Here is a 12,854-nt window from a genome sequence, read left to right as displayed (position 1 = left end):
TGAGAGGAAAAGAATCATCTTGCAAAATGACTCACAAGTGCTAATCCATCTGGAAGGAATCATTTCCACAAGACTGTAAAGCTGTTTGTTAGAGAATTTCTTGTACCTTTTTCAGACATGTCAATAGCTTGCTGAGCTCGTTCAACTGGATCGCTACCAGGTTTCTTGCAGTTACTGTTAGGATTTGCCTGAAACAAGTCATGTGCACAAACCTTCTATGCCTCAGCAAGTAACTCTCTAAACTAAAGTTTGTGCTTGCACAAGGATTGTGTGGTAGGATAGCATTTTGTTTCCCACCAGCTATGAAAGGAGATTTCTGAACAATCCTAGGATATTATGTGTTTGTCTGCTTGGCACCTTCCATGAGGACATTGAAGAACTCCTTAGAAGCTTTTAAGTGCACTTTGAGCCATGCACTGTGTTGGAGGAAGAGCTGTGCAATCCTGGAAGGAGCACCAAGATGTCATGTATTGAAATGCACAACTCCCTTGTCTACATTTAAATGACTTGCTAGTCAAATAATCAAATGTGCTTAAGCTGGTGGGTGAAGCTTCTGCCTTGCCACTTCCTGACTATATATATTTACTTCTGGGTATCCCAGTTATACAGTGCATTGTGTGTGGATTGAATCATCTCTTGTATTCCTCAGCTTTCTGACATGCTGCTGGAGGTTGCAGTGTTTCTGTTAAATACGTTTTTCATAGCTATTGCCACTATCTGTTTTTGAACAACCAATATTTTCATCCTTTGTTGCATGATGAATAAGTTGTGTCTTGGGCAGAGCACTTAGAAGAACAAAGCCATGAAAAAACTCTTGACTTCTAAAGTTCTATTATTAAATTAAACTTATTCTCCATCTATGCTTACCCTTAAGAGGGTAAAACTAATGCCACGTGGGACAACGTGTTCTACTCTGACACTTAATACCATGGCTAAACCATTCCCTTAGTTCTGTATTTATTTGAACATTGTAGCCTGTGTGTGTAGATAAAGCCTTGATGATGTTAATTATTTTTATTGGCATATTGTAAATCCGTTAGGGATTCCAAAGTATTCACAAGTGCTTTCTTAGAATCTAAGAAGTTAATAACGAGTGATTTTTGGCTTTTGATGATCTCTGCAGTGATTACGTAGGGTAAAAATCTGGTCCACACATGATCTTTAAACTCAAAATCCAATCTGCTATTGCATTAAAATGATCTATCTCTACAGGACTTGATATGGCAATGTAATTTCACCAATTTCACCAAAAGACAGTGTTTTGCCACTTGTGAATTGCCTAGAGGTGCTTTCTTTGTCATAAATGCAATGTTATTTTTCATTAATCTAGAAGTCATTTCTGGTTCCATGTCTTGAAAAGTTTGGCAAATTTTATTGGTGTCTCCTAAGCCTTCAAAACTTCCCTGTTCAGTTTTTTCTATTTTCAGTTTTCCTGGGTTTAATTTTTATTTTGCAGCTTTGGGAAGGCTGATGGGTTTATATTTCTGGGTCTTTTTTTTTCCTAGTGGGAAATGCTTAATTTTAAATTCTGTGTATGTATTTCCATATTCAGAATTCCTTCTATCCATTTTGCACATATATTTAGCATATTCTTTTGACTGTTGGTTCACTTGTTATATTTGGAAAGTGTTCCCTTCCATAGTAAATGGGGTAGGGGGCAAAAATAAAACTGGGCCCACCTTGCCAAGGAGGTATTTTTTTACCTTGTTGATATTAGAGTTTCATTAATGGAATGTTGAGTCTTTAGAAGTACTTGTCTGTACTTTATGGCTCTTCATGAAATCTGAATTTTACAAAGCAGTTTACCTTTTTCTAAGGTAAACTCAATTTTCCTTTGCTGAAATGAATGTCTGGGACACGACTTTCAGGATTTATAAATGGGATCTGAAGTATTTTATGTTTGACTTCATGAAGAATTAAGAACAGCAGCACCATCAAGGATGGTCTAGTGATATTGTCACTCTGCAGTGAGTAACAGCTCAATAAGACTAAGTTCTTGTAGCAACGAGCCCCAGTTCACTTATGTTTAGCAAATTAATGAAAGAGAGCACAAAATCATTTTTTGCAGAGAAGATTGTGGCAGAGCTTCTCTTTCGGATTCCCTGTCCTTAATAATTAAAGAGGTAATTCAGATTTTGTGAGGGAAGGAAGGCTTTTCTAAGGCAAAAAAAAAAGGAAGAATTGAAGAAGGAAGATAATGGCTCCATGGCTAGTAGCAAAGTTAAAGGCAAAATTGTAAAAAGTTCTGAAACAGAATCATGTTCTGTCTAGCTGATCTAATCACATTTCAGTATGAATTTATGTTCATCTAACACAAAATGGCTAAACAAGAGACACCACTGCAGTCAGCTACTGCCCTCTGCATAGTGTAATTTTTCCCCCATTTTGGTTAACGTAGGTCATCAGGCAATAAAAGCAAATTTTTCCTATGTGTACCTAGCTAACTAATCCTCTTAGCAGGCAAAATTGCTCATCTTTTTTTGAATTCAGGCATGACTGACAGTTCAAAAAGTTGTGAAATCATCCATTGAAAGAGCAATATTGCTCAAGCCTAAGTCTGCTACAAATAAATGGAGTTTTGGTGTATATTTGTGGACCCTTGTTTTGAAAAAGCAGGACAAAAATCACATTTTTCCATGTGATTTCATGGTGTAAGAGAGTCCCTTTTGGGTTTAGAAGTGAACCTGACAGCATTTTTCCAGCATTGCATCATATGTTTCACTCACACTTTCACATCCTGCATTAAACCACATGCATGCACGTCAACAAGATTGTAAAAGGAGTGTGACTGGGGAATTGTTTTCATGATACTTGATAGGAGTAATTGCAGCCACTGCTGTTTCAAAGCGACTGTGGTTATACTACACTATGTCAACAAAAGTCAGTTTTGCCATATGGAAACCTAATTACTTCAGAATGATCTGTTAGAGAGCACTTTTGAGATAGTCAGGCCATTTATACAAACCAGTAAGAAATATTTGTGCACAAAACCTTTCTTAAATAAGAGTTTTCATGTGTTAGAGTTTGAACATTGTGGTGACAGTCCTAGAAATATAAAAACAGTAGACTTCTATTTAAAAGGTGATAGGAAAATATATTAGGTGATAAGAAAATATGAGTATTTCTCTATGATTTGTGTGATATACTTGGTGGTGCTATTGAATAGAAAAGAGGGTGAGGTTTTATTTCTGTTCTCTACAGCAAGACCCTAATATTGTGGTAAGTGGGATGAAATGTAGAATGCTACGTTTTGGTGAAATCATGTGATGGGAGGGATATTTCCCTGTCTAGTATTTGCTTCAGAAAATGCCTTAAAGCTTTTTATTTTTTTTCTCTCCTTCAATAATGTATGAGTTTTTCCCTTCTGCGCTCCAGGATATGTCTTTGCTTTTATATTTGGGTGTTTGTTTGTCTCAGTTATTTGGTGCATCTGTTAATCAAACATTTTTTTCTGTCACTGTGAAACTAGAGTATATCCCAAATTTGCTTAGTTAAGTGTGATGTGCCTTACTTAGACTCTTAGTATTTGCTCCAAGTAGCTCTTACTACCAAAATGTTCTTCTAAAAGACACTGTAATCCTTACAATTGTAGAAGGAATGTTGCAAGTTCCACAAATGTCTAAGCTTCATAGTCAGGCTAGGTTGACTGATGTGTTTAAAGGTCTGTCTTAGTTGTCAAGGTATGGAAGTGTAATTTATGGATAGTGTGTTACGTGCATGAAATTTCAGATGGTTTATTTGCTGACTCGAACTGCAGAGATTTCTGACACATAAACCATCTGTTCTGCATTGCTTTTCTTGAAAGCAATTCTATATTCAGTCATTACAATATACCTAAATCAAAAGGCATAAAATATTTAGAACCAGATTTATTAACATGTTGGTAGTACTGGGGAGCAGCAGTGGCCCAGGGGAAAACTAGGCCCTGCCAGGCATTGCAGTGCCTTCCCCATGGCTCCTCAAAAGAAAGGCAGTGTAGGTTCTCCTTGGCTCCCTCCTCACTTTGAGCTGCTTTTGGACTGCTGAAGGCATCTGTGCCAAGGAGCAGCTTCTGGTCCTCAGGACCAGTGCTCCAGGCTTGCTCATGCCTGGTGGGCTGAGGGCCAAGCAGAGCAGATGGAGAGCTCAAGTCTCCTCTGATTGTCAGATGGCAGCCACCAGTCATACAGCACAGTAATTCTATTTTTTGTGCTGTTTTGTTCAAATGTTCTGAAAGAATGTGAAGGGTTTATCGCAGACTTCCAGAGCAGTGTTTAATACCCTTAGCAGGACATGAAAGAATAGAGAATATATATCAGGGGTTGTGCCAGGGGAAAAAAAAAAAAGCAGTTTAAAAGGCACAGAATCATCTGGAGTTGGAGCACTGAGTGGAAGTAAATAAACAGGGTATGATTTCACCTGTGATGCCCTTCAGAGCTGTTCCTGGCTTCAGAAACAGTTTCTGTCTTGGAGAGAAGACTCATGAGTTTTCTTCAAAGGCAAGGCTGAGAGCAGTGTAACACATGGACACTGGAAAAGCCAGAGATGAGTGCTGGACAGTGAGCTGGGAGGGGACATGATTTGACACTGCAGGTCTGTTCTCACATGTAAAGCAACTGTAGCTTATCTCCTTTCCATGCTCTTCACAGTACCTTATGCACAAGTCTGTAAATTCCAGGAGTACTGGACCTGGCTTCTTGTCATCTTCTTCCTGTCACAGTGCTAATTATGCTACTAGAAGCTGTTTTAAGGGGCAGCCTAGTTCTGTGTCTTTTTTTTTTCCCCTTTCCACATTTTCAGCATAATGTTTTTAACTGTCAAAAGCAGAAATTTGGAAATAGAGCTAGGAACAGGTAAAGACACCATATTTTCAGTTTTCTGCCTCTTAGCTCACTTTCTATTGAGTAACTACTGACTCCAGAATGGAAGCAAATATTTCATAAATCATCATTGGAAAAGCAGCACATTCAAACCCACGTCAGGTCTGAATTCCTCCATGATTTAGAGATTTCTAAAGTTACAGAACAATGTTTCCTTTTGATTTCATTTTGCCATGAATTACAGCTATTTTTTTGTGTGAAGAAAAGAAAGCTTAAATGAGAGCTAAATGCTAACATGTTCTTTGTGTCTCAGTAAATGCACCCAATACAAGCAAAAATCTTGCTGTGGTAATTACTGTGTTTGGCTCAGATGCTGATGCTGCACCAGTAGTGCCCTCTCTGATAGTGATACCATGCAAGTAGAACTGCTCTGGTAGAGAGCCTGTCTCTGTGTTAGTTAGACCTCGACCTTGTAGCTGCTACATTGACATTTCTGTGCTGTGCACAGGAGGTTTCAGTGTGGTGTTAAACATGAGACAGTTGCCTTTCTGAAGTGTTTGTAGTGTTTGGGCCTCAAGGCCCATTGGTTTACACTATCATTCCCTTCTAACTTAGACCTGAAAGCAATTCACCCTTAATTGTGGGACAGTTCAGTTCTTAGTTTAAAGTCTGTCTTTATAAAGTGTTTGTTTCTTCCCTTTTTTTTTTTTTTTTGGTTAAGTCAGTGAGCTGGACCAAACACTAGATTCCAAAACTGTAGTTGCTAATACTCCTACAAAATAGCTAATATTGGTTCAGTTCTCAACTTGACGTCATGTGGTCTATAATGATGCTGTTGGAAAGACTTTGTGGTTGATAACTTCATGCTCCTAAATTCCCTTCTCATCCTTCTTTGCTTGGGATTCTTTGGTGGCCAAGGCAATATGTTGGTGGCAGTCACCCATCTATGCAAAACCTGTGTGATGATTTCATAACACTTAAGCATTATGCTAAGATGTGTCATATCTCTAAATAGAGAACTTCTGGTTTGGTTTTTTTTCCTCAGACCTTACCAGTTCGGAAGATTCCATGCAAAGCCAATGCTCCTTCAGGGTCTTTTTTTGCACGAGACAACACAGCAAATTTCTTATCCTGGTGCAGAGATGTAGGTGTGGATGATACCTGCCTGTTTGAATCAGAAGGTTTGGGTATGTATTTCTTTATGTAGTACTAGTGATTTTAAATAACTTTTCTTCCGTGTTTTGCCTTAAAAGACAGAATGGCTCTTAATAGATCCTGACTCCAAATCTGACCTGTGTCTGGCTGTTGATTCTGCCTCTCATCTGAAGAATGAACAGATAAAGTACATATTGCATAAAATTCATTTAAGTCAGTTTTAAGAGGCACTTAAATGAGAGAAAAATCATGCTGTGATTTCTTGCATGCAGATGATTTTTCACCCTGCACACACTTCTTTTTTGGGCATGGAATGCTGTTCCTTAGTTCAGTGTATAAGATGGTGCTTTTCTGTTTTGGGAGAGTAGGATACAAATACTCAGTTCTGGCTGCAGACATTTGGCTATTTCTGCAGATATAATGAGTTGCACAGGAGGCAAGACACAAAATTTTTCTGCTTCCTATGCTGACTGTTTTTTCCAGCTGTTTCCCTTGTGCAGCTCAGGACAAAAACTATCCAACATTGGTGCTTCATGGTGTTCCATCAAAAGAATTGGACTGCTTGGGAAATTGCTGTTCTAATACTACATATTCTTCACTGTTTTAACTCTTCTCTCTTCAAAGGAAAACTTGTGAATCTTGCCTAGAGTTTTTCAGCCAAATCTCATGAAATTAAGAGGGTCAAATCTTTTTTATGTGAACTCAGATAAAAGTGTAAAGCAGTTGTGACAGATCAGTTTCTATGGAAGACAGATGAACACACTGTACTGAATCAAGAGGCTTCTTTGTTCTGCTGCTCAAAAAGTCTTTGACTGTCCCATTGATGTTCTTATCTGTGTTGTGACTGATCTATTCTCCTTCTTTTACAGTCTTGCTCTACTTCTATAGTCTAGCACAAATATTTCCCAGGCAATTTCTTTTTTTCATTTGTCTGTTCTTTTATCCTGCGAAGTTTTCTATTTTCAGTATTTTATATGTCCAGGAGAAAATGGCAGAGGAGAAATTAGTATCACAAAGGTGACAAATAGTAAGGAGGATATATGTAATGACTCTGTTTTGTTAATTAAATCCTCAAGACGAAATTTTTATTTGATACGGTAAATCAAATGGAAGATGAGTGATAATTGTAGTTTCAATGATTTGAAATGATGGAGAAGTTGGACATTGCCTAGGACCAAGAAACTTATAAACACCAGAAGGAGACACAAACCTCCAGTGCCTGAGGTAGGCAGAAGAACCTGTGGTTAATGGAACACTTAGATGTATTTAGAGTTTGTACAGCTGTGTTGAGCCCAGCTGTTTAACCATGGTTCCAATAATAAGTTAGGTGTGTATTCATAGCATGTTTATAAGGAATTTTCTAGTGCATTGTGAAAAAGCTAGATCTTGTTGAGAGATGGAATTGGCATAGCTGGAATACTGACACTTTCTGGTAAGTTAATTTTCACACACACACACACACACAGTGCCTTGCCTGCCACGGTACAACACTGAGTGCAAACATGCCTGGATGGCTGGTGGTCAAGAGAACTTCCTCTCTCAGAAAACTGAATACACAGTGCTCAAACCTCTGCTCTGTCAGATTTGTCTCATTACTGACTTATTTTCTTTGCTGATTAAAAGCTAAGTTCTGTTTTCCTTCTCTTATTATAGAATGTATTAGTAGAAAAACTTTATGATGCTGGAAATAAGATTAGGACTTGATCATATTTTGACCTCTTTCTGTGAACTTGAGTAGGAGATGGTGACCAAAAAAAAAAAAAAGATAAATCCAGTAGCTACTATTCTTAGCTGGTTTGAGCTATAACTCAAAGTTTTGATTTCACTTAAAGTATTTTTAATGCATCAGAAATAATGATAAATCATAACAGTTGCCAATCTAAAGCTTCTATGTTCCTCTCTCTCCCACAAATCTCTTTGCCACTGCATAGGAAATAAAAAGTTAGCAGAGGTAAGTAATATCAAAGGTTCTTTTCAAAGTAGTGAGGAACATCTGTGAATGACATCTAAGTGTTCTCACTGCATTGTGGAATTCTGTGTGTTTTGTAATAAATAATCATGGTGAAATTATGGTTGTAGAGATAACTGGGTTTTGTGTTTTCTTCTGTTTTGCCCCATGGCTAATAAACTGTGTAAATTCCTAGTGATAAAGCAACTGTTTTCTGTCTGTATTGGAGGAACTTGCTGTGTCAATGTTCTTAGTGAACTAGATTTTTATCCACTTCTTTTACTCTATTCTGCCTGCCTTACTGGATGGAAATACTGTATTATTTAATTAGATGCACATAGTGATATATTCTTCATGCCACTGTATCACATGAAACATTCCTGAGGTCTTTTTTCTGACAAATTTGTATTCTAACATAAGAGCAGTTCTGAAGATAGAGTGCACTGAAATATTTGAATGATGTATTTATGGCACTATTGATTTACTTTTTTTAGAAGTAACGAGTTGATTAGAGAATCAGCCAAAGAAATCTATACTAGCTAAAAAAGTCATTAACTGCTATTATTTCTCGTTCCTTAAAAATGTGTTCCCATCATGATGAGTTCTGAAGCCTTTGAAGTCATGCAAATAGAGCTGCACACAAATGCATCCAACACTCCCAGCTTTCTAGCACTCAGGCTGAAGTGATAGGAAGGTATTCCTCACTGGAATGGAGCTGTGTCAAACAGACACTATGGATAGGGGCTGTCCATGCCTGATGAGTGTGCAGGGAAATGATGTTAATGGGAATCTTGAGTATTCCTAGAGGTTTGGTCCTGCAAAGGGTTAACATTCTAGGGCTGATCCAGACCAGCAGGTGAACAGACCTGCTCATGTCACTTTGTTCTTGTCCTTCATTGTGGACTAACTCAGTAATTCATGCAGTTATTTGAAGTTAAGCATGGGTTCACATGCTTTGTTGGATGTGGGCTATTCAGCTGAGCTAACCAAGGAAATGTGATCAAAGTCTTTCTTCAAAATAAGTAGAAGGAAAAACAAGTAGAGGGGGAAATAGAGAGGTGCTTGCTGTGCTGGTAGATAGGATTGTGCCTTCTAATCATTGAAAGACAACAATACAAAGTTTGAAGACAATGCATTTGTACTACCAACTAGTGTTAGTAGTCTATAATGTGATGTATTTTGTCTTGCTGAAGGTTATCATGCTTTAACTTAGGTTAAAATGAAAATAAATGGGAAATCCAGTTTTCTGTTGAGATTTATAACACAGCCAGAGCTGAGATTGGTAGCAGTCTCTCTCTTATTTACCCTCTGGACCTGACACAGAGACACAGCAGGAGAGTCTCAGAGTTAATGCCTTTGCAAAGAAAAGGTGGGTGGTATATCTGCTGTGTGAGCTGCAGAAAAGACATGAGGATCTGTAAAAATTACAACAACAAAGTACACGGGGATAATCTTGAATCCTACAAAGTAGAGGGAGACTGTGCATGCTCCCTGCACTCTCTGACCAACACAGCATGTTTATCAGTTTCTTTATTTTTACACTTGGTGTATTTCAGGAAGAAGGAATTAGTTTTGTTAATACTAAAGAGTACAATCCTAAGTCCAAACTTTGATTATTTGGGCAACTCTTGAGATACACTGTCTTTGAATGGTGTTTGTAGATGTATCAGAGGTCAAAATTTGTCCCCTATGTAGGACTGAGAATGTGACACACTATTCTTTGCAGTGTAAGAACAGTAATACTGTCTGTAAATCCTCTGTTCCCATGATATGTATAATTTCTAAGTTCCCCTTCATAGATTTTGGGGGAGCAGATCCATACAGCTATAGTAATTTTATTTATGGAAGCATTCTAGGTGGAGATATTGCAATTGTCGTGCTCAAGCCTGAAGAGTCTAATACTCGAAGAAAACTCTTCTTGGCCAAATAGTAAGAATGGTAAGATTTCCTGTGATTGCTTTAGTTAAGTGATCTTAAAGCATAAGTTCTGAACTCTCTGTGGTAATGTAGTGTTGTTGGATGATTATAGGATTTGGAGCCAGTGAATATTCTGCATCTCTTCCCTGATAAAGTCCACCCAGCAAGAAAAGGGTTTGCCACCGAGTGTGCCAGCATGCTGCTGTGTGTCAGTTGTTTGGGGAGTTGGTGGATGCTGTTGATGTATTCATGTTTTGTGCTTGTATATTCTGTGAGTGTGTACACACAGTATGAGACATGGTCTTCTTTTGATGCAACTGATTGGAGTTTAATGGGCAAGTTCCCTAAACAAAAGCATCAAGTGTTTCAGTGAAGGTAATAGAATATAGATTAGAGGTGTTTAAGTCTAACATTGTTGGTTTAAAGGGTTTTTTTAAAAAAAAACCTCAAATGTTGATTGCTTAAATATACCTTATGCCCAGGGCAAATGATTGTTCTAATTAATACTCTAGTTTATCTGATTTCACACTACAAGATGGAAGCGTTATGTCCATTCTTTTACACTGACATGTTCACATAACATGCTAAAATTTACATGAAGTTGCATCAGAATAAGGTTTTTGTCCCATCTTTCACAACACTTTACTAAACAACTCATAATATTATTGAATATGTCTTGTTTTGAGGACTATAGAAGCATTCTGGACATTGTGTTATTACCATTGGATTTGCATCTTAAATTAATGAATTCCAGTAAATTATTAGTGTTTAGATGATCTCTGTATTCCTTCTAGATTAATTCTTTACCATCCCTAGATCTCCTGTGTTTGACACCTCAATTGTTTTGAAACTTCCATAAGTGATAGTGCTGAAATGGTTTGGGGGTGGGAGGAAACAGCTCCTTGATTTAAGCATGTTACAGGATAACTCTGATGCAGCAGCAAGGATGTGTTTGGGATAAATTGAATGGTGTTGACAAAGCAATGTTTAGCCAAAAAAACCCAGCCAACCAACCCAAAAAAAGCTGCTGTAGGTTCAGAGTAAGAGGTATTAAGGAGAAATTGAGAGACCATAGGAGGAGGATCAAAGGACCAACCTTTTGGAAAACTTTCCCTAAACTGGTGTGAATTCTGATGGCAATTAGAAGGCTATGATAATAACTACTAAGCCACTTTGGAAAACTCTTCACTTGTAGTGAGCTAAAACATGCTTTAAAAACAGAAATCATGTTCAATTCATTTGATTCAGCTATGCCTGATACCTTTAAAAATTAAAATTTAAAAATGTAGCTTATGTTTGAAGACAGGCTGACTTCACTAAGATTATTTATAAAGATGTTAGGAGCCAAGATTTGAAACTTGGCAGGAAGGTGTGAGAAGTTCATTCCTGTATCGTGGCTGGGCATTCTGCTAATTTTAAAAAAGCAAACACAAAACCACAAACAAAACAAAAAACCTCAGTGTTTGTTATTGTGAACTCTCAGTTCAATGTGCTCAGCAAACACGTGGGCTCCAGTGCAGTGTGTGTTCTCTCTCCTCACAGCCCCAGGTTCTATAGCACTGGAAGCAGAGGCTGTTCCTTCTCTGCTTCTCCTGGTAGCATCCAAGCACTGGGGAAGGGAGCACTGAAGGCTGAGGAAATTTGGTGAGCAGTAGGTAGCAAAGAAATGGAAGTACATGGATGGAGCACAAAGGGTGAGTGAACTGAAGAGGAAAACCTGTACAAGGACAATGGGGCAGCAACAAGGTGGAAGAAGTGTGGAGAAAAGTTATTGCCAGAGAGAAGCAGGAATAAAAGCTTGCTGGGAGCTGAAAAGCAATTATTATTTAAAAAGAGTGGCTGGAGGCAGCTTGAAAGATGCAGGCAGTGAGGACAGTGGGTAAGAAGTATTTGAAGAGATGAGCTGGAAAGTAAAAGGGTCTGGAATTGTCAGGACACCTAAAATAAGCAATTTCTGAAGCTTCACATTGTGTTCTTGTCAAGCAAATGTCATCAGTGAGATTCTCTAGCAAGACAGGCACTTCCATTCACCTGATGCAGTAGATCTGCATAGTGTATGTGTCTTGTGTATTTACAAATTCCCACTTGCTTATAATCACCTCCTCAGACAATTCACCTTGCTAGGGCTTGACAGGGGAGACTGGACAATGATTGTTTAGGAATAATGTTTTCTTCCCTAGATGAAAGCTTGAAAAATTATAGTAAATTGCATACAAAAATTGTATTCATGATGCAAAGTGAAGCACTTTGGGCTAGAATTAAGCCTGGCTGGGCTAGTTGTTATGATACATCTCTCAACTTTTCTTGTCACCTAGAGGTACAGCAGTGTACAAAATAGCATTTGTTTGTCTCTGAAGCCCCCAAACACATATGCTGTATAGTCCTCAGGAATGCTAACATTTTCTTGCTAGAAGCACTTGTGTCACCATCTTATCAGATGACCAGCTGTTTGTTTTTGTGGTTGGTTATTGCCTGCACAGTTCTTCATCCTCTAACAATGATTTCACTGTGTCACATTGTTCAGTGTGAAATGCATGAAATGTGTCTAGGGTATGTTGAGTCAGATTTGCTAAAGGACTTGGAATTTTGTTTGGGTAGAGCATCGACAGAAAAATGTTTTACATTTTTATTCAAATTCTCTTCCAGTTATATTATGGATCTTTTTGCATATAGCAGTTGATCTTCCCTTTTTTTCCTCCCTTCCAAAGTCATTCAGATGTGCAAATGTATGAAATGCAATTCAGAAATATTTGCCTCCCTTTGACTATTTCACACCTAGTTTATTCCATTTACATTTTGGGGGATGCCTTATTTCTTAAAATCTAGTTTTATTTTGGGACGGGGATGCCTTATTTCTTAAAATCTAGTGTTACTTTGGGGGAATCCCAACTGGTTTAAAACCAAAGCAGCAGAATGAATTTCTAGAGTCATGAATTAAACATTTTAAAAATACTGATTGCAAGTAATGGGAAATGTTTAATGAAATTAGTGTTGTGGCAGTGAAGAATATTGAGAACAGAGGAATGTCCAAGTTT

The 12,854-nt window shown here is 37.9% G+C and overlaps 1 protein-coding gene across 1 annotated transcript in view; it reads left to right on the top strand.

Annotated features, from left to right (window-relative positions):
- GAS2 (growth arrest-specific 2) overlaps positions 1 to 12,854 on the top strand; it is a 34,851-nt gene that overhangs the window by 14,389 nt on the left and 7,608 nt on the right. Inside the window, exon 3 of the mRNA XM_009080393.1 lies at positions 5,845 to 5,986. Within this exon, the coding sequence (XP_009078641.1) occupies positions 5,845 to 5,986 (142 nt within the window). The remainder of the gene's footprint in view (positions 1 to 5,844; positions 5,987 to 12,854) is intronic.

Source organism: Acanthisitta chloris, unplaced genomic scaffold (assembly GCF_000695815.1).
Source record: "Acanthisitta chloris isolate BGI_N310 unplaced genomic scaffold, ASM69581v1 scaffold27248, whole genome shotgun sequence".
NCBI classification, from domain to species: domain Eukaryota; kingdom Metazoa; phylum Chordata; class Aves; order Passeriformes; family Acanthisittidae; genus Acanthisitta; species Acanthisitta chloris.
The sequence above is the reverse complement of the archived record's forward strand: the minus strand, read 5'-3'. Positions and strand labels throughout refer to the sequence as shown.